General features: G+C 41.1%; 1 protein-coding gene across 2 annotated transcripts in view; it reads right to left on the bottom strand.

Moving 5' to 3' along the window:
- SPEN (spen family transcriptional repressor) overlaps window positions 1–22,732 on the bottom strand; it is a 91,389-nt gene that overhangs the window by 56,265 nt on the left and 12,392 nt on the right. Inside the window, exons 2-3 of one of the 2 annotated variants that reach the window (XM_032759030.2) lie at window positions 12,726–13,046; window positions 9,176–9,652 (exon numbers count right to left, since the gene is read on the bottom strand). In XM_032759030.2, the coding sequence (XP_032614921.1) occupies window positions 9,176–9,652; window positions 12,726–13,046 (798 nt within the window). Of the gene's footprint in view, window positions 1–9,175; window positions 9,653–11,461; window positions 11,565–12,725; window positions 13,047–22,732 lie in introns of those variants that run through there. The other variant, XM_032759031.2, reaches the window with a different exon arrangement.

The following is a 22,732-nucleotide window of genomic DNA, read 5'->3' as shown; positions in this document are numbered from 1 at the left end:
AATGGGCTGGGCGTGGTGGCTCACGCCTGGGCAACACAGCGAGACTCCATCTTGGAAAAAAAAAAAAAAGAATCACAAAGCTACAAAACAAAATTATATCTACCACTGAATCCAGAAATTATTTGCCTATTCATTATTATAGGTAACTTCTGATAATAAATCAGACAAATTTGTTTCTATGATCATCACCAAAAAATGATCACTAATTATTAATTCGTTTAATACTTTAAAACACTGACTTTTAGGCCAGGCTCAGTGGCTCATGCCTGTAATCCCAGCACTTTGGGAGGCTGAGGCAGGTATTCACTTGAGGCCAGGAATTTGAGACTAGCCTGGTCAACATGGTGAAACCCCATCTTCACTAAAAAATACAAAAATTAGCTGGTGGCACAACCTGTAATCCAGCTACTAGGGAGGCTGAGGCAGGAGAATCACTTGAACCTGGGAGGCAGAGGTTGCAGTGCGTTTAGATTGCACCACTGCACTCCAGCCCGGTGATGAAGATTCTGCCTTTAAAAAAAAAAACAAGAAAGAAAAACAAAAACAAAAGGAAAAGGAAAGGAACTGACTTTTACCTCATATATATTTTAAAACTGCTGCTACGTCTGGCAGTTCCCAGCACATGCCACGTATCGTAACAAACTATACAGCCAGGTAATAAAATTAGCATTCCTTCTCCCAATTAACACCTGAATGCACATACCTGTTTTTAAAAAGAGAGAAATGGAAGGTACACTGTCACTTTGATACATACGATGCCACCATTCTTAATGGTTTTCCTCACCTTTATAGCCTCATCCACATTCTTTCACAAGACTACAAAAATGACAGCATTTTTGAAAAATTTTCTACTTGAACTTGGAAGAAAATAATTTCTCCTAACTAAAATAAGTTAACTGCAAAATCTCCTCAAGAAAAGACAAAAGGATATGTGAGTAAAATTCCCCCTCTAGGAAAGAAACTATAATCTATAATATCTAAATTGTTCATGATTTGCAGATTTGGTCTTTACAGAAAAAAATGCTTATTAGACTACAGACTTTCAGGCTTTTTTAAGTTAAAAGGATCATATTCCTTTTTATAACCTTATATCTGTTGTTAAAATCCAGAATTCATTAAATATTCTAATTACTGTTAATCCATAAAACAAGCTGAGCGCTGTGGCTCATGCCTGTAATCCCAGCACTTTGGGAGGCCGAAGCAGGCAGATCACAAGGTCAGGAGATCGAGACCATCCTGGCTAACATGATGAAACTCCCATCTCTACTAAAAATACAAGAAATTATCCGGGCGGGGTGGCGGGCGCCTGTAGGCCCAGCTACGCAGGAGGCTGAGGCAAGAGAATGGCGTGAACGCGGGAGGCGGAGCTTGCAGTGAGTCGAGATCTCACCACTGCACTCCAGCCTGGGCGATAAAACAAGACTGTCTCAAAAAAAAAAAAAAAAAAAAAAAATCTTAAATTGTCTAACAGGAAAAAAAGTAATAGGGTTACAGACAACTTTTGATATACTTTATTCAGTATATGTAATTTTAAAAAAATATACAGACAGGTTGTGCAAAGAATACCATCAGTAATAAGAAATACTTTCATTTCCGGCCGGGCACGGTGGCTCAAGCCTGTAATCCCAGCACTTTGGGAGGCCGAGGCGGGCGGATCACGAGGTCAGGAGATCGAGACCATCCTGGCTAACACGGTGAAACCCCGTCTCTACTAAAAATACAAAAAAATATTAGCCGGGCGTGGTGGCGGGCGCCTGTAGTCCCAGCTACTCAGAGAGGCTGAGGCAGGAGAATGGCGTGAACCCGGGAGGCGGAGCTTGCAGTGAGCCGAGATCGCGCCACTGCACTCCAGCCTGGGTGACACAGCGAGACTCCGTCTCGAGCCCGCCAACAAGCCCGGCTGAAATACTTTCATTTCCCTTTCAATTAAAAAGTAAATTGTTGTAGGCCAGGCACAGTGGCTCACACCTGTAATCCTATTAGCCAAAAAATTAGCCAGATGTGGTGGCACACACCTGTAGTCCCAGCTACTTAGGAGGCTGAGGCATGAGAGTTGCTCCACCTGGGAGGTGGAGGTTGCAGTGAGGTGAGATCACACCACTGCACTCTAGCCTAGGCAACAGCACAAGACTCTGTCTCAAAAAAAAGAAAAAAAGTAAATCATTCTAATGCAAAGCTAATACATTGGAGAAGAGACAGACATAAGACTTTCCGTATCTTAACATGGCATAAGAGCTGAGAAGTCTGGTTACTTGAAGTTCTATATGCTTTCCTTGTTACTTTAAATAAACAACACAAAGGCTTTCACATGTCTGCTTCCCCGCCCAGGAACTGTGTATGTGTCTTTCTTCCCCCCAATCCTGTTCCCAAGCTTCTCCCTTGTATCTTCTAGCTTATGACAATGCGAAAGAAATTTTAATAATGTAACAACTATACAATGAAAATGTGAGAAATACACTTTTTAAAAATCAGCTCATTCTAATTTTTAAAATCTATTTAAGAAGAAAGCTTGCTCTAAAGTTCCAATTTCTGGTGAGTGCAGTGACCTTGTCACCCATTGCCTCCTTTCCCCCTCTCTCTTCTGGGAAGAAGGGGGTTTCCTGCTGAGGAGGGAAGGGAAACTTCATCCTAGCCCCATGACTCAGATTTGGTTGGACCCTGGGGGAACCAAGAGCCCCAGGGGGGCTGTGACCTGTGATGCTGCCAAGCAGAGCCATGAGGGCCTACCAACCTACTCTTCTGCCATCACTCTGAAACTTGAGCATTACCCAACACCTGCCAGCCCTCTAGGCTGTGCCTTTCATCATAGTACAGGTGTGTCCCATTGTATATGCCCAGTATGCATTAGCTGTCCACACCAATCTAGTTAGTACCTGTGCATTCCTTGGCTCATGGCAAATAAGAATTTTTTTTTTTTTTTTTTGAAATGGAGTCTTGCTCTGTTGCCCAGGCTGGAGTGCAGTGGTACGACCTTGGCTCACTGCAACCTCCATCTCCCAGGTTCAAGCGATTCTCGCACCTCAGCCACCAGAGTAGCTGGGATTACAGGCGCCCGCCACTACACCTGGCTAATTTTTGTATTTTTAGTAGAGATGGGGTTTCACCATCTTGGCCAGGCTGATTTTGAACTCCTGACCTCACGATCTACCCACCTCAAACTCCCAACGTGCTGGGATTACAGGTGTGAGCCACTGCACCTGGCCTAAAGGAAATTCTTACAACTTGATGGGGGGGGGGGGGAATCCAATAATAGGGAACTATAGAAATAAAGTATGTTCAACTTCAATCAAGGGATTTTAAATAAATGCTTCTGTGGAATTTATGCATTTAAAATGTTCTGTTGAAAGGAAATGTGGCTCAATAAACGGCCATGACAGAAAAAAAGACGTCAAGCAGTACATAGCAGCACATGAAGTCATGAAGGCCCAGTTCTCACCCGTTAAATACTGTAAATGGTTTTGCAGAAACAGTAGATGTGTTATTTATAAGGACTTCACAACTAGACTGCCATTAATCCCATGTCTACTCATTTGAAATACCCCACTAGCAATCTGTTCATCAAAACTGTAACTATTAATAAGGATGGAGGGTGATTAATTTCCCCATCAGTCATGGAGACAGAAGACAAACTTGTTTCCATAGGTAAAACCAAGCTATATTTTGTCCACTATATGAGTGCTAACTTTAAACATCTTTAAAGGACTTTTAAGAATGTCACAGTTTCATAAGTTTTAAAGATCACAAGAAATAATGTATTTCTTCCAAAAGGAAAACAACATTCTGAATCTCATAACATCTCAAAATACTACACTTTGAATTCAATATAATTAAAGAGGAAAAGAGAACATCTGATAAAAGGGAATAATGGGTAAACTCTGAACACCAGAGGATTACTATTTCTGTACACTTGCATCAATCACAATTTAAATGATAAAAACTTTCAGCTATCTACATCAATTTTGCTTTATTCTTCATGTTAACTAAGAACTGTATCTAAGTATTTCAACTACTTATTGGACATGTATTCTGAGAAAGGCAATATACGAGGTTCTGTGATATGCATTCAGGCCACTCAGTCTTATTCTTTCATACGACCAGAAAGTTCATTCTGCTTTTTACACATCAGGATAATCTGATTCTTAATACAATGTCTCTCCCACCTGTTCCAAATTTTCCTTCTCTGAGGTACCAAGAGTAGGAAAAACAGAGATTATGGGTAAGTCACTAGTTGCCTTTCTAAAGCAGAGATCTCAACAAGCTATCTCTTTTCTTAAATCTTTTAATGGCCCTCTCTGCATACAGAAAAAAACCCAAAAGTTGGGCATGGTGGCTCACACCTGTAATCCTAGCACTTGGGAGGCAGAGGAGGGAAGATCGCTTGAAGCCAGGAGCTCGAGACCAGCCTGGACAACAAAGTGAGACTTCATCTCTACAAAAAATTTAAAAATTAGCAAGGTATGAGTGATGTGCACCTATAATCCCAGCTACTCAGGAGACTGAAGCAGGAGGATGGTTTGAGCCCAGGAGCTATGACTGTACCACTGCACTCCAGCAGCCCGGGTAACAGAGCAGGATCCTGTCTCTTAAAAAAAAGAAAAAATCATTACCACAGTTAAACCATTCTAAATTATCTGCTATGCTCAAAACATCCTTCCACCTCAGGTTGTTCCTTCTGCCCACAGTGTTCCCTGTCTACCCTAAACCTCCTCTCTTCTTGTTCAAGTCCTGCATCTCCTTCATAGCCTAAACAAATGCTACCTATTAGGTCTTCCCAGCAGTCAAAAGATTTATCTCACTGTTCTTTTTACGTATAGATACAAAAGCTATCATTGGCCGGGCACAGTGGCTCATGCCTGTAATCCCAGCACTTTGGGAAGCTGAGGTGGGTGGATCACTTGAGGTCAGGAGTTCGAGACCAGCCTAGCCAACACAGTGAAACCCGTCTCTACTAAAAAACACAAAAATTAGCCGGGCATGGTGGCAGTGCCTGTAATCCCAGCTCCCAGGAGGCTGAGTCAAGAGAAGAGAATCGCTTGAACTTGATAGGCAGAGGTTGCAGTGAGCCAAGATTGTGCCACTGCACTCCAGCCTGGGCGAGAGTGAGACCCTGTCTTAAAAAAAAAAAGCTATAATTACATAAAATTTGTCACATCAGTGAAATTAGAAAGAATAAACAAGTTAATGAATGAGGTTCAAGTAACTCACTAAAAGCAACGTGTAAATACAGGGTTGAAATCTGTTAGCTCTAGAAAATATGACCATATATGAAATGAAACCAATAACCTAAGTAAATGCTCTATAACCTCTCAGAAGGGAAAAAAATGGCGATTTATGAAAAGGAAGAATCTACACAGACATAAGAAAGGGGTAACAGAGCAAGAATCTCTCAGTGATTCTTCCCCAAGCCCACGGTAAGAAGGTGACTTCAACTAGCAGATTTCAGTATGCCTTACTTCCTTGTCAGGTATGGTCCTACAGTGCAAATCAGAGGGAAAAAAACATACAAGAGCCCAAATCTGGCTTTTTAGGTGGAAATTCCAATTTTTTAAACACTGGCAATAATTTAAATTTAAAACACTATACAAGGTGAATTAAATTTGTCTGCTGGCCAGGCGCGGTGGCTCACGCCTGTAATCCCAGCACTTTGGGAGGTCGAGGCGGGTGGATGGCGAGGTCAGGAGATCGAGACCATCCTGGCTAACACAGTGAAACCCTGTCTCTACTAAAAATACAAAAAATTAGCCAGGCGTGGTAGTGGGCGCCTGTAGTCCCAGCTACTCGGGAGGCTGAGGCAGGAGAATGGCGTGAACCCGGGAGGCGGAGCTTGCAGTGAGCCGAGATCGTGCCACTGCACTCCAGCCTGGGCAACAGAGTGAGACTCTGCCTCAAAAAAAAAATTTGCCTGCTGGTCAGATGTCACCCTCCAAACCTCTAGGTTGTAGCCTTTGGTATATAAATGAATACATCTAGCTACCCTAACTTGATAAAATAATCATCAAAAATCCTCTTTCTCACTAACTTTTTTATTGTAATTTAGTCCCCAGGCAGATTTTCTAAGTGCATCCTACCCTTCTAGCAGTTATCTTTCTGAGTGCAAATCTTTAGAAGCATAGAGCTGCTTTTTATTTTTTTTTAATTACATGAGCAGGGATTAAGCTCCATCAAATTCATCAGATCACCTCTGGGTTCAAGCTTCTGAATCTACAGTTCTGAGGGCAGATCCATTATACTCCCATCAAAGTATAATGCTACTCTGAAGGCATCATTCTCCTCTAGCTATCTCAGCTCACTGCAACCTCCGCCTCCTGGGCTCAAGCGATTCTTCTGCCTCAGCCTCCTGAGTAGCTGGAATTACAAGCACCCACCACCACCTCCAGCTAATTTTTGTATTTTTAGTAGAGATGGGGTTTCACCATTGACCAGGCTGGTCTCGAACTCCTGACCTCAAGTGATTTACCCACCTCAGCCTCCCAGTGTGCTGGAATTACAGGCGTGAGCCACTTTGCCCAGCCTCAGCACCTTTTCTTTTTCTTTTTTTTCTTTTTTTTTTTTTTTTTGAGACAGAGTCTCATCATCTCTGTCACCCAGGCTGGAGTGCAGTGGCTTGCTCACTGCAACCTCCACCTCCTGAATTCAAGCAATTCTCCTGTCTCAGCTTCCTGATTAACTGGGATTACAGGCATGTGCCACCATGCCTGGCTAATTTTTGTATTTTTAGTAGAGACAGGGTTTCACCATGTTGGCCAGGCCAGTCTCGAACTCCTGACCTCAGGTGATCCACCTGCCTCAGCCTCCCAAAGTGCTGGGATTACAGGCATGAGTGAGCCATTGTGCCCAGCACCTCGACACCTTTTCAATAAGTTTTGATCCAACGGAATGCAGTCGCAGCTTTTTAATGAGGTAGGTTTGTGGAAAATGACTAAAACTTGAGTATTTTAGACAATTCTATGCAGAAAAAAAGTGGAACAATATTTTATAATTAGTTTATAGGGTTCAAATGAATTTCATCAGTCATTTATCTAGACAGCATACCAAATAAAATCAAAAGAAGTTAAGAGTTTTCATCCATGTCACAGGGCTTGAAAGCTGGGCATAGAACGTAACTTTCCTGACTTCCTAAACTATGTGCTTGTTTCATTTTAATATGCAAATCTTCCAGAATGTTTGAATTATATCTAGATAGACAGACGGATAAACAAAATGTTTTCATGTATTATTTTGAATAAGAAAATTCAGGAAGCCTAAAAACAGACATTCAACTACATGACCATTTGCTTAAATTAATTTAAAGCAGGCAAAAGAAAAGTAATCTGAGCCTTTTAATCAGGTCAAAGAATTTGACTGTAAATTTTAAATATATACCACCTAAATTGAAAAGTAGGACATGTGGGATTAACAAATTGAATAGCAGCATTTTTTTTAACATATACTAGTTATCAAAGTAAGCATTTTACATTAAGTTTTCATTTTAATTTTCACAATAACTTTATCAAGGTCCTTATTAAAAATGAGAAAGCTTGGCCAGGCGCGGTAACTCACACTGGTAATCCCAACACCCTGGGAGGCCAAGACAGGTGGATCACCTGAGAGAGGAGTTAGAGACCACCCTGGCCAACACGGTAAAACCCCGTTTCTACTAAAAATACAAAAATTGGCCTGGCATGGTGGCGGGCGCCTGTAATCTCAGCTACTTGGGAAGCTGAGGCAGAAGACTCACTTGAACCCTGGAGGTGGAGGGTGCAGTGAGCCAAGATCACGCCATTGCACTCCAGCCTAGGTGACAAGAGACAGACTCCATCTCAAAAAAAAAAAAAAAAAAGGGAAAGCTGAGACCTGAAGAACATAAATAACTTACCCTAGATTACTTAAAGGATAATCTGTACCACATACCTAGCTCTGTGATTTCAAAATCCATATAACTAGGTTTGAAGCTAAGTTTCTTATTAAGATTACTTTCAACTTACTATTTTTGCTTTTCGAATAAAACTTTTTGGCTGGGCACTCTGGCTCATGCCTGTAATCCCAGCAATTTGGGAGGCTGAGGTGGGCAAATCACTGAGGTCAGGAGTTCAAGAACAGCCTGGCCAACATGGCAAAACCTCACCTTTACTAAATACAAAATTAGCCAGGCGTGGTGGTGCACGTTTGTAATCCCAGCTACTTGGGAGGCTGAGGCAGGAGGACTGCTGGAACCCAGGAGGCAGAAGTTGCCGTGAGCCAAGACTACAACACTGCACTCCAGCCTTGGTGACAGAGCGAGACTCTGTCTTTAAAAAAAAAAAAAAAAGGCCGGGCGCGGTGGCTCACGCTTGTAATCCCAGCACTTTGGGAGGCCGAGGCGGGCAGATCACGAGGTCAGGAGATCGAGACCATGGTGAAACCCCGTCTCTACTAAAAAATACAAAAAATTAGCTGGGCGTGGTGGCGGGCGCCTGTAGTCCCAGCTACTCGGAGAGGCTGAGGCAGGAGAATGGCGTGAACCCGGGAGGCGGAGCTTGCAGTGAGCCGAGACCGCACCACTGCACTCCAGCCTGGGCGACAGAGCGAGACTCCGTCTCAAAAAAAAAAAAAAAAAAAATTTATTTGTAGAAAAAAATTCTCAACTAGTGAGATCAGTTTACAGAACAGTAAAGTCACAACCTGCATTCAAAGGAAGCTTTTCTACTTGAGTTTATAAATTGGCTACCACCCTGATGTTAAAATTAGCTAAAATTTGTTCGTAAGTTGATTTAGTCATTGATAATAACTGTGTCAACAATATTATATTTCACCAATACATATTTAACCAAACAGCTTTTACAAATCTTCAATCAAAATAATAGAAATAAATTGGTAGTATACACCTACAAAATTAAAAATGTTAAAGAGATACCATATTTTCAGTGTCACCAGATTTGCCTTGCACAGCTAGAGTCACCACCTCCCTTCCTCTTTGATCATTTAATTTTAATACTGTGCATCTGGAGGATGAAACAGCGCTTTGCAAATCATCACTTATCTTCGAGTACTTAGAACAGTTAATTCAATGGCCACATGCCAGTTTCTTTACTGATTACATACATATATGATCCAAGATTACTTTAAAAAATAATACTATGCTGAAACCATTCCCACTGATTGTTGAGAATTTGTTTAAAGCTAGCTCATCTGTTATAACAAAAGGCTGTTAACCTACCTGTCACTGCTGGTACTACTGCTGCTGCTGATTGAATCACTACTGGAGGATCTACTTCTAGAGCCGCTGCCGCTAGGGGACCTTGTGGGTCTAGACGCTTGGCTAGCCAGTCTCTGAGGAGACTGATTTCTAGACTGGGATGAATGTGGTGACCGACTCCTGCTGTGCTGGTAATTCCGCTCTGGCCTTCTGCCTCGTACCTCCCGGGTAATATCATCCCTGTAGATATCCCTGTGTACCACACTGGGCAGTGTAAACTGCTCGCGAGCCCTAGGTTCATATCGGGGGTCATGAGCATCAAAGCGATTTGGACTTCGACTCCGAGAAGCATAATAGAGCCCATGTTGTAAAGTCCGCTCTCGAGGATCTCTATAGTAATCCTGATCGTAATGTCTTGTCCGATCAAATCCTCCCGTCCCCCGTTCATGGTGTCCATAGGCACTATGTTCATAAGCACGCTCCCTGTTATCTGAAGCCCTGCATTTAGGAGGGGGAAAAATATTTAATCAGAAAGGAGCAAGCAAAACTAAAAGCAAGTCATGCAAACATTCACTTCAGCATTGTCTTTGTCTTTGCAACTGGTCATTTTCTAAACAGCATTAACCTACTTAGTAAGCAAACGCTAACAAGCTTAACATTTTACTTGACTCCAAAAATTATTTTCACAGCTGAGCAATCATTGTTTTCATTGTATATTGGGCTTTCATGACTAGTGTTCTGCAGCTCAGTTGCTCACTTTATTAGAGGTTTTCTGACTTGCATACATAAATATACAATCTCCTTTTCATGCTAACGGAACAAGAGGAGACTATTTTAATAATATGAAAGTTTTTACACTTTCATCTGATTAAAGTATATACCAAATTTTATTTACTCACAGATTTCTTTTAGGTCACATTTCCATGCTATGTTTTAACCTAGACATGAAAGCCCTGCTGCAGCACATGTCTCAACAGTAGGAAGGACTTTCAAGAAGTCCAGAAACAATTTTCTAAGTTTAACTTTTTTTCATTAAGTTTTGACTGCTTGGATAGTTATAAAAAATTACTAGACTACATAAACTAGACTACATAGACTGCACAGCAGTACCCAATTACATTTAATAATAAAAACAGAATCTCAAAAAAAACCACTTCAAGTATCAAAATATTGGGTTACCACATGCTACTCTATGTGAATTTAAATAAAAATAAAAATTATTTACTCCTGTGCTATCAAATTCCAAATGACTTTAAAAATGCCTCTTCCATGATTCAATTTCTTAATGTATAAACTTAATGGTTGTAGGAAATATGTTCTTTTAGCTTTTAGCTATACTCAAATTGCCTGTGATGAAATTAGGTAACATTAGGAACTATACGATATTCTAAGGTCGCTATTAGCAAAATAGCTTAACTTAATTAAAAAAATCATTTAGTAGGATGTATCTGTCAACCTAAAAAGTACAAAACATGTTGCATGTACAATTACACACATGCAATTATGTGTTAATATTAAAAACTAGTTATAATCCTATAAAGAAATCGTAAGTTCTCTACTTTTGTAGAGAACTAGAACTCAGCTCCTGAGTTCCTAAAAGACCATTTCACTTGATTTTCTCTTCAACCCATCTGTGGATCTATCTTCTATCAAAAGGGATTAAGGAATCATGAAACATAAAGAATTAGAATCTCTCCAATGAAGGATATCTGGCAAAATCTTGTAACAATTAATACTAGATCCCCAGTACATGCTTAGATTCCAGGTCTCTCCACTAATATTCTTTTTCACCTATCATTTCACTTAGTAGCAACCCCACCTTCCTAGGCTTAGTTTAGCTTTTTTGCTGCTATTGTGAAAAACAGCTGGCATGATAAACATCCTATATCTTTCCTACTTAAATGTATTAAATGAGTTTCTCTTTTATTTACTACAATTCTGAAATTTTTATATTTCAATGTCTAACAAATAAGAGGGTTTGAGACTTAAGAGAAAATGCCATAAGTAATTACTTTAGCACCCTATCAAATGTTAATCAGTGAAAGCCATTATTAATGATTTAACAGAAGCAATAGGCAAAAAAGTTCTAGGACCATTACTGCTACAGCTGCTATTTTATAAATATGCAAAGTTCTCATCCATTAAGAAGATACAGAAGGCAAGCACAAGAGCTAGCAGAGCTGAAATCTAATGGCTATTCTCTGATTCACTATTAGTACTAAATACTTCTAGAGTTAGTGGGGAAAAAAAGAGAGTTTGACTTGGGTTAGGAGAGGGGCTAATATACACAGGTCAGGACATACCAACCTTTTCCAAGTGTGGAAACACGACCTATAATCCCAATTAAATCTAGGGAGAGAATTGTGAACATAACTTCCCCAATTTTGGCCCCTCTTAATGGGGGTAATCCACCTTCTTAATGGGCAAGGGTGTCAAATGATATTTAGATGAACCACAAGAAAAAAAAAATCTTAGTGACCAGACAAAATAATTCCACTGGAAGCAAGTAGTCCCAGACAAACTGTAACTCTCAAACCCCCAGACTTCTTTCTTGAGATAGTAGACAATTAGAAATTTATCCACATTCATAAATATTTCCAGGCCTAAGTATGAATCAGGCAGCTGGCAGAAGAGGAAATATCCTCTACAATTCCAACAAACGAGGAAGGCACAGTTGCTCGCCAATAGTTCACTTTTGTAGCCATCCGGCCCAGTCAACTTTGATTGCTGTATCCACAACTGATCATCACCATGTGTTCAAAGCTAAAGTACCTTTGATTGGACAGCAACTTGCTTAAGAAATGATATAGTAATCCTCTTTCCCTGGGCTAGTGGAATCTTGACAGCAAGACATCCCATATATCCCAGCAATTAGAAAAGAATGGCTATATTCCAGGATTTAGGAAACATCCATCATTTTAATTTTTCCCCATTCCATCAAAGAGTGTAATTCCAACAATACAGAAATCGTGTAGATCCAAAATGGAAAAATCAAGCATTTCCTTCTCTCTTCTTCATCCAAGTACACATTTCCATCTTAAAGTATTGTTTGTAGAATCCAAGTGGTTGAATCATTATGGTCTGCTAGATTTTTTGTGACAATCCAATTTGTTTGTACACTTTATGTAGTGAAAATGGAGAGGCAGATATCAACTTCTAAAAGAATCTGTAGGCTCTAATATTCCAGAAATATTCCATATAGTATGAACACAAAAGCCAAATAGCTCCATCAGGTAGAAGGGATATATCCAAAGAAGGATTTAACATTATCCAAGAGAAGGAATAATTAATTCTAGAAGACAGGTAACTCCAAAAATGATGCTTCCATAGGAAATCTTCCATCACATTATATCTCAGGAACAGATATCCATCCAATCAGCTGCAGGAAATATCCTCTACGATTCCATAAGATACCAGCCATTGGGATAGAAATCACTTCCGTTTCCAACCCAAAATAGGAAACATTGAGAATGCCCAAAACTTTAAATCCATCTGGGGCCCCTAAATATGAGTTTCTGTTTCTCACCATATCAAATACAAAATACCTGCCTACAGAAACCTTGGAACTTACCCATCAAGTCTCCGCTCATAACGTCCTTCTCGTGCATGAAGTGACGGTGGGGGACCATAAGCAGGCCCTCCACCACCTCCTCTGAACCCAGAAACCTCTCTACTACGAGATGCTATGGAAACTGTATCATCCAATCCCCGAGCAGCACTCGGGATGGTGCCTGGTTCATTATAATCCGTGCGTAGGTCTCTATCTCCCATTTTGTTGACCGAGTTGTGAGCTTTCTGTGCACTTTTGATGTCCACAAAATCCACAAAGGCAGCCACTCCTCCTTCAGATCCCCTCTTGGGGAGAATTTTGACACTTTCCACACGGCCATATCTGGAAAAAATAAAGTCAACGTTATTGCTGCATATCAATAATTTCCCAAAATGAGTTTTTAGATTTTTTTTTTTTTTTGACAATTTGCGTTATGTATGTAGGAGGCACGACCTGCAAAATGACTTTTTAAATGGCTCTCTTTTACACTTACATTTCTCTCTCTGGGGAAAATATCTGTAAAAAAAAAAATCTGTATTACATTATTACATTACTCTCATTTCTTTTTTTTTTTTTTTTCAGATGGAGTCTCGCTCTGTTGCCCAGGCTGGAGTGCAGTGGCGCAATCTCGGCCCACTGCAAGCTCCACCTCCGGGGTTCATGCCATTCTCCTGCCTCAGCCTCCCGAGTAGCTGGGACTACAGGCACGCGCCACCACGACAGGCTAATTTTTTGTATTTTTGTATTTTTAGTAGAGACGGGGTTTCACCGTGTTAGCCAGGATGGTCTCAATCTCCTGACCTCGTGATCCGCCCACCTCGGCCTCCCAAAGTGCTGGGATTACAGGCATGAGCCACTGCGCCTGGCCCATTTCTTAAATATAATATTTACTAAACTCCCCTTCATCTTTCTAGAACCCTTAGCTGAAATGCCCTTCTTTTTCTTCTTTTTTACTTTTTTTTTGAGACAGAGTCTCACTGTCACCCAGACTGGAGTGCACTTACTGCAACCTCCGACTCCCAGGTTCAAGTGATTCTCATGTCTGAGCCTCCCAAGAAGCTGGGATTACAAGCATATGCCACCAAACCCAACTAATGTGTTTTGTATTTTTAGTAGAGATGGGGTTTCACCATGTTGCCCAGGCTGGTCTCGAACTATACATTGCTATTTTACAGATTTCATTTTAACTTAATTCATTAAGTGACAATCGTACTGGAAAACTGAAGTACTCAAACGCTCCTTACTTAAAGGCAAAAATAAATCCAAACATTTTTGTGTCCATTTGCAAGTGACAGTCTAATTTTTTTAATGTAATTTTTTTGCTACTTTTCTTTCTCCAGGGAGTTATAACTGTTAAACTTTATAATATAGGTATAATTAAAGTTATTTATACAGGCTGGGTGCAGTGGCTCACACCTGTAATCCCAGCACTTTGGGAGGCCCAGGCAGATGGATCACCTCTACTAAAAATCCAAAAAAATTATCTGGGCATGGTGGTACACATCTGTAATCCCAGCTACTCGGGAGGCTGAAGCATGAGAATTACTTGAGCTCAGGAGGTGGAGATTGCAGTGTGCCAAGATCGTGCCACTGCACTCCAGCCTGGGCGACAGAGTGAGACTCGGTCTCAAAAAAGAAAAGAATAGAAAATACATGAGAAAAGTGACTAGGGTTCTAATCCCGATTCAGTTATTAACTATATGGTTTTAAAAGGCACTGTTGAGGCCAGGCGTGGTGGCTCACGCATGTAATCCCAGCACTTTGGGAGGCTGAGGCGGGCAGATCACGAGGTCAGGATTTTGAGACCCAGACTGGCCAACATGGTGAAACCCCGTCTCTACTAAAAATAAAAAAATTAGCCAGGTGTGGTGGCACACACCTGTAATCCCAGCTACTCAGGAGGCTGAGGCAGGAGAACCACTTGAACCCAGGAGGTGGTGAGGATGCAGTGGGCCGAGATCCAGCCTGGGCGACAGCTAGACTCCATCTCAAAAAAGAAAAAAAGGCACTCTTCAGGAGCTTAACACATCCTGGGAACAAAACATAGATCCCTAGCCTCATGACAGTTATTTACAATTTTCAGTTTGTTGGTATGTGAAAAGAAGACCCCTCCCATTCTAAAATTGTTTCCATCGACCGCATACAAAACTCACTCCATAACTTCCAAAGCATCAATTACACAAAGCTTTAAAATCCTTAGTATGTTAAAATCCAAGGAATTCTCTCAATACTCCTCCTTTCTAGAAGTGACTACATTCAACCTTTATTGGCTAGGCTATCAATAGGAACGCAATGATTAATTTTAATCTTAGCTTTTGCAACTGACCTAATAAGCAATAGGAAAGAACTGCCACATACTTCATTCTCACACAAGTCATACGACTATAGAAAACAATTCTCTCTGAGTCATTCTTGAAGCAAGACAACAGAACACCAATGAAAACAACACATTCAAATTTTGCATCTAATCCCTCTTTGCCCAGTTAATTTCTAGAGCTAAAAAATCACATCTGAGTCTTTTTATGATCGTTAACATTACTGTTCTATTTCCAGGGAATGAGATCCCATCTTTACTAGCTCTCAAAGTTTTGAAATCCTGCTATGGGAGAAAAAGTTATTATAGAATTGTAAATGAGGATGAGTATCAAGCCTTTTGAAGATGCACGCAAATTACATAGCCACCCACCCAACTGAAACCCAATATATAACTTCCAAAAGATCACATTTTTATCAAACTACCCATGGCTTTGTGTATTGCCTACTTTTCCACCTTTCCATCCCATCACCACCACAGCTGTGCCTTATTCAAAAGCAAATAATCAGCTGGGCACGGTGGCTCACACCTGTAATCCCAGTAATTTGGGAGGCTAAGGCAGGAGCATCAATGAAAATGGCCATGAGTGACTCATGGCCATGCCACTCACCTCCAGCCTGGGCAATAGAGCAAGACCCTGTCTCATAAATAAATAAATAAATAAATACAGTAGAGACAATAAATGTTTGTGCTGGTTTTTTACATTATAAAAAGATTAAAATCATTCCTCTTTTGAATTCAGTTGAATCATAAATGTATCCATTACAACCACCAAATTATGTGAACTAATGTAGTAACATTAATACTTATATTACCTTTTTGTAACAAAATTTTATAAATGAATTACTAATTTATAATTCAACCCACGTGAGTTTATATTTAGACCAAAAGGGCCGGGCACGGTGCCTCACACCTGTAATCCCAGCACTTTGGGAGGCCGAGGCAGGCAGATGACCAGGTCAGGAGATCGAGATTATCCTGGCCAACATGGTAAAACCCTGTCTCTACTAAAATGCAAAAAATTAGCCAAGCGTGGTGGTGCCCGCCTGTAGTCTCAGCCACTCGGGAGGCTGAGGCAGGGGAATCGCTTGAACCTGGGAGGCAGAGATTGCCGTGAACCGAGATCACGCCACTGCACTCCAGCCTGGGCAACAAGAGCAAAAACTCCATCTCGAAAATAAATAAATAAATTAATTAATTTAATAAAAGCTGTTACTTGTCATCAACATAACTGAAGTAGATATTAAGACTACTCCACTCACAATTACTGATCTCCCCAAATTTCAACACACTAAATGTAGCATGTAACTTGAAATCATATACTCAGATTACAAGACTCCCACAATTTGAACATAACCAAGACAGTAAAATTTGTAATATGTCATATACCTCATGTCAGTTAAAATAAATTAAAACCAAAAGTAAAACTTAACAATTATCCAGCAAGTCAATAATAAATCTAAATAGCTAAATGACAATGACAAATTAAAACAGTTAATAGTTTTATTCTGGCTGGGCACAGTGGCTCACGCCTATAATCCCAGCACTTTGGAAGGCCGAGGCAGGCGGATCACGAGGTCAGGAGATCGAGACCATCCTGGCTAACACGGTGAAACCCCGTCTCTACTAAAAACACAAAAAATTAGCCGGGCGTGGTGGTGGGCGCCTGTAGTCCCAGCTACTTGGGAGGCTGAGGCAGGAGAATGGCATGAAGCCGGGAGGCAGAGCTTGCTTGCAGTGAGTCGAGATCAAGTTTTATTCTATCTAAAGACATATCAAAATTAGATATAAACCTATGGAAAAGAAGAAAATAATTACACATTATATCTCTGATAGGGAACTCTTAAAACTCAATGAAAAGCACAATCCAATTTTTTAAAATGAGACTGGACACAGTGGCTCAAGTCTGTAATCCCAAAGCTTTGGGAGGCCAGGTGGGAGGATCACTTGAAACCATGAGTTCCAAACCCACCTACACAACACAGCAAGACCTCATCTCTATAAATATATATATATATAATTTTTTTTTTAATTAGCTGGGGCCGGATGCAGTGGCTCACTCCTGAATCCCAACGCTTTGGGAGACCAAGGGAGGTGGATCATTTTAGCCTGGGAGTTTGAGACCAGCCTGGGCAACATGGCAAAATCCCAACTCTACAAAATATACAAAAAGTAGCTAAGTGTGGTGGCACATGCCTGTAGTCCCAGCTACTCAGGAGGCTGAAGCAAGAGGACTGCTTGAACCCAGGAGGCGGAAGTTGCTGTGGGCTGAGATCACGCCACTGCACACCAGCCTGGGTGACAGAGCACATATACATATACAGAGAGAGATACATAAATGGCCAATAAACACATGAAAAGATGGTAAATTTAGTCATCATTAGTCATTAGGGAAATCAAAATCAAAGTCACAATTATATACTATTTCATACCCACTAGGGCAGCTAAAAAAAAAAAAAAAGGCAATGACAACTAATATGAGGATGAAGAGAATTCTGAACCCTCATACATTGCTGGTGAGATAGCCACCCAGCCTGGGTGAAAGAGCAAGACCCTGCCTCAAAAAACAACAACAAATATACAGATATTTACATAGCTGCATTTTTCATAATAGCCAAAAATGAGAAACAATCTAAATGTCCATCAACTGATGAATGGATAAAAAACGTGGCATGAGCCGGGCGTGGTGGCTCAGGCCTATAACCCCAGCACTCTGGGAAGCCAAGGTGGGCGGATTGCTTGAGCTCAGGAATTGCAGACCAGCCTGGGAAACATGGTGAAACCCTGTCTCTTAAAAATAAAAATAAAAGCGGGGAGGGCATGCCCATTCAATGGAATATTGTTCAGCAACAAAAAAGAACGAAGTTCTGATATATGCTAAAATATGGATGAACCTTGAGAACATGCATAATGAAAGAAGCCAGTCATATACTGTATGATTCCATAATACACAAAAGGTCCAAAATAGGCAAATCCATGCAAACAGAAAGTAAATTAGAGATTGCTAGGGGCTGAGGACAAAGGAGAATGGAGAGTGACTGCTAATGGATGTGGGGTTTCATTCTGGGGTGATGAAAATATTCTACAATTAGATAGTGATGATGGTTGCACAACTCTGTGAACATATTAAAAATAGCTGAATTGTATACTTTAAATGGGTAAATTTTATGGTTTATGAGTTACAGCTTAATAAAACTGTTATCTTTTAAAAATACAAAAAATACCTGTCCCTGCCCTTCAACACAAAAGATTTTGTATCTCCTTTAGTCACAAGCTTCTATATTACCTCACTATAAATCAACTGTATGCCAAATCTACTATAAATAGGCAACCATGGAAGGCATTTTTCTATTTCAAGCATGCCTAACTAGGAACGTTATATATGATGAGGTGCTGATGACAATCAAAATCTGCTAGCTTCATTTCATGGTAATACAGAACTCTTTCAAGAAATTTATTATGAAATGATTTATATATATAATGGATATATGAGCTGTTCTTAAATAACTGATGTATTCTGGCCGGGCACAGTGGCTCACACCTGTAATCCCACCACTTTGGGAGGCCAAGGTGGGTGGATCACAAGGTCAGTAGATCGAGACTATCCTGGCTAACATGGTGAAACCCCGTCTCTATTAAAAATACAAAAAAATTAGTCAGGCATGGTGGCAGGCGCCTGTAGTCCCAGGTACTCGGAAGGCTGAGGCAGGAGAATGGCGTGAACCCGGGAGGCGGAGCTTGCAGTGAGCCGAGATCGCACCACTGCACTCCAGCCTGGGCAACACAGTGAGACTGTGTCTCCAAAAAAAAAAAAAAAAAAAAAAAAAAAAAAAACTAATGTATTCCTCCTTTAATCACTCTTTTCAGTAACAAATATTTAGTAACAAATAATTACTAAAGATGGCAAAAGATACTGAGAATCCCTAAAGCCAGCAAAAGAAAGTTAACTACAGAGCCCTAATTTCATTTTTAGAAAAAGCTCATACCCTGAAGTATTTCTCTACCAGGAGGGATGGGAGGAGGGAAGGAAAAAGAGGTGGGCAAGAAGATTTTTCATAGTTTGAAGATATGTATTAGCTCTATGCCAAAAATAATAATAATAATTGAGCTGTCATATAATTTTGGAACTGGCAAGGAACTGGCATGATATAAAATCCCTAAACCATAAAGGAAAAGACTACATAAATCAAACCACATAAAAATTACAACTCCTGAATCACTTGAACTCGGGAGGCTGAGGTTGCAGTGAGCTGAGATCATGCCACTGCACTCCAGCTTGAGCAAGAGTGAGACTCCATCTCAAAAAAAAAAAAAAAAAAAAAATTACAACTCCTATTTAGCAAGATATAAAGTCAAAAGACAAATGGAGAAAAAAATACTTGCAACACTTGAAAAATAAATTATTTCCTAACTATACAGAGTTATTACAAATCAAGGGAAAGAGATGCCCCAACAAAAAACAGGCAAATGTGGCTGGAAGCAGTGGCTCACACCTGTAATCCCAGCACTTTGGGAGGACAAGATGGGTGCATCACCTGAGGTCAGGAGTTTGAGACCAGCCTGGGGGCAATACGGTGAAACCCAGTCTCTACTAAATTACAAAAAATTTGCCAGGCGTGGCGGTGCATGCCTGTAGTCCCAGCTACTCAGGAGGTTGAGGCAGGAGAATCGTTTGAACCCAGGAGGTGGAGGTTGCAGTGAGCTGAAATCCAGACACTGCACTTCAGCCTGGCAACAGAGTGAGACACCATCTCAAAAAAGAAAAGAAAGAAAAAAAAAAAAAACAGGTATATACCTGCATGGGAAGATTTTCTAAAACACACTCACTCACAAATGGTAATTAAAACACACTCTGTGAGTGGTGGCTCACGCCTGTAATCCTGGCACTCTGGGAGGCCGAGGCCGGCAGATCACCTGAGGTCAGGAGTTTGAGACCAGCCTGGGAGCAATATGGTGAAACCCCGTCTCCACTAAAATACAAAATTTAGCCAGGCATGGCAGCATGCGCTTGTAGTCCCAGCTACTCGGGAGGCTGAGGCAGGAGAATTGCTTGAACCTAGGAGGCGGAGGTTGCGGTAAGCTGAGATCTCGCCACTGCACTCCAGCCCAGGTGACAGAGTGAGACTCCAACTCAAAAAAAAATTAAAATTAAGATGAAAAACACACTCAAAGCTGCTCAATTTCACTCAAAATCTTAAAAATGGGCAGGAATGATGGCTAACGTCTATAATCCTACCACTTTGAGAAGCCAAAGCGCGAGGATGATTTGAGGTCAGGACATCAAGACCAACCTGGGGAACAAAGCAAGACCCCTCCCCACCTCCCCACTCTACCCCCGTCTCTATTAAAAATAAAAACATTAGCCAGGTGTGTTGGCACTTAGTAGTAATCCTAGCTACTCGGGAGGTTAAGATGAGAGTTTGAGTCCTAGCTACTCGGGAGGCTGAGACGGGAGCTTGAGCCCAATAGTTCCAGGCTGCAGTGGGCCATGATCACACCACTGAACTCCAGACTGGGTGACAGAGCGAGACCTTGTCTCAAAAAAAAAAAAAAAACCCACAAACCTAAGTTCACAAACCTAGAAATCCCATTCACAAAAATTTATCATACATGTATAATTGCACTTGTCTGAAAGAGTACAAAATTGCTTATTACAACACTGCTTACAGTATTTAAAAAAAAAAAAAAAAGCAGCCAGGCACGGAGGCTCATGCCTATAATCCCAACACTTTGGGAAGCCAAGGCAGGCAGATCACTTGAGGCCAGGAGTTTGAGAACAGCCTTGCCAACATGGCGAAACCGCCATCTCTACTAAAAGTACAAAAAATTAGCCAGGCGTGGTGGCAAGCGCCTGTAGTCCCAGCTACTTGGGAGGCTGAGACACGAGAATCACTTGAACCCAGGAGGAGGAGGTTGCAGTGAGCCAAGATCGAGCCACTGCACTCCAGCCTGCACAACAGAGTGAGACTCTGTTTCAAAAAAAAAAAGCAACCACTATTCTACTTGCTGTCTTTATGGAGTTGACCACTGTAGCTAGGTACCTCATATATGTATATCATACAGTCCACTTTTCCTTCTTTTGCAACTGGCTTATTTCACTTACGTAGTGTCTTCAAATGTAGCATGTGTCAAAACTTCCTTTCTAAGGCTGAATACTCCACTGTATGAATTCTGATAAGTGCATTCTGTTTATCTATTCATTGGTCATCGACATTAGAGATGCATTCACCTTTTGGCTATTGTGAATAGTATTGCTGAAAACATAATAGTTTTTTTACTTGTTTTGTTCTAAGACAAGGGTTTGCTCTGTTGCCCAGGCTGGAGTGCAGTGGTGCAATCATGGCTCACTGCAGCCTCAACCTCCCAGGCTCAAGCCATCCTCCTATCTCAGCCTCCTAAGCAGCTGGGACTACAGGCAGGCACCACCACACCCAGCTAATTTTTTCCACAGAGATGAGGTCTCAACATGTTGCCTAGGCTGGTCTCCAATTCCTGGGCTCAAGCAATCCTCTAGTCTCGGTCTCCCAAAGTGCTGGGATTACAGGTATGAGCCACTGCACCCAGCCAGATTACTTTTTTATATTAGAAACTATTTATTGGTTCTAAGTAGAAAGGCTTTAAGAAAATGTTAAGACCAAGAATAAGCTTAATTCAACCAATAAAACTATAATCCTATCTGTTTACTGAATCCAGGGTGAGTGCCTAGATTCCTGAACATAGAAAACTTGATAATTATAACTCCTGGGAAAAGGCATCTGTTTCCAGTAAAGCTCTGAATGTAGACATTCCTCAGAATTATTGCAGGCTTCATTACCCCAGTAAGGAAAAAAATTATATGTGTCTGTGTGTGTGCACGTGTGCAGTTTTGTTTTGTTTTTTTGAGACAGAGTCACTGTCACCCAGGCTGGAGTCCAATGGCACAATCTTGGCTCACTGCAGCCTCAACCTCCCAGGCTCAAGTGATCTGCCCGCCTAAGCCTTCCAAGTAGCTGGACTATAGGTACATACCACCACGCCCAACTACCTTTTATTCCCCACTGAGAATGGGAAAAGTGCTGGGATTCGGCTGGGAGCGGTGGCTCACACCTGTAATCCTACCACTTTGGGAGGCCAAGGTGGGCGGTCCACGAGGTCAGGAGATCAAAACTATCCTGGCTAACACAGTGAAACCCTGTCTCTACTAAAAATACAAAAAATTAGCCAGGCATGGTGGTGGGCACCTGCAGTCCCAGCTACTCAGGAGGCTGAGGCAGGAGAATGGCATGAACCTGGGAGGCAGAGCTTACAGTGAGCCGAGATCGCATCACTGCACTCTAGCCTGGGCAACAGAGCGAGACTCCGTCTCAAAAAAAAACAAAAAGCAGAAAGTGCTGGGATTACAGGCATGAGCTTCACCGAAAAAAATTATTTATGCACATACATACTCACATTATATTTTACTCCAATCTAATGAAAAATTATTTATTAAGTAAAATTAACTTTTAACAAAGGGACAGTGTCCAACTGACAAACCTCTCAAAAGATGTCAAATTATGAGGAGAAAAATTCCAAAGTTTCTGTAATCTTTAGATTCTACTGGTTAGAGCAAATAAAAAGCCTGAATATTTTAGACAATCTTGGAAAAAAACTCACAGTGTGCTTCCTCCCCAGAGAACAAGACAGGAGTTTATACTGCAAGAATCAAAAAGTAAAGCGCAGGAATATAAATAATCAC

Source organism: Hylobates moloch, unplaced genomic scaffold (assembly GCF_009828535.3).
Source record: "Hylobates moloch isolate HMO894 unplaced genomic scaffold, HMol_V3 SCAFFOLD_9, whole genome shotgun sequence".
In the NCBI taxonomy this organism is placed as follows: Eukaryota; Metazoa; Chordata; class Mammalia; order Primates; family Hylobatidae; genus Hylobates; species Hylobates moloch.
This window is presented reverse-complemented; position numbering and strand designations above follow the sequence as displayed.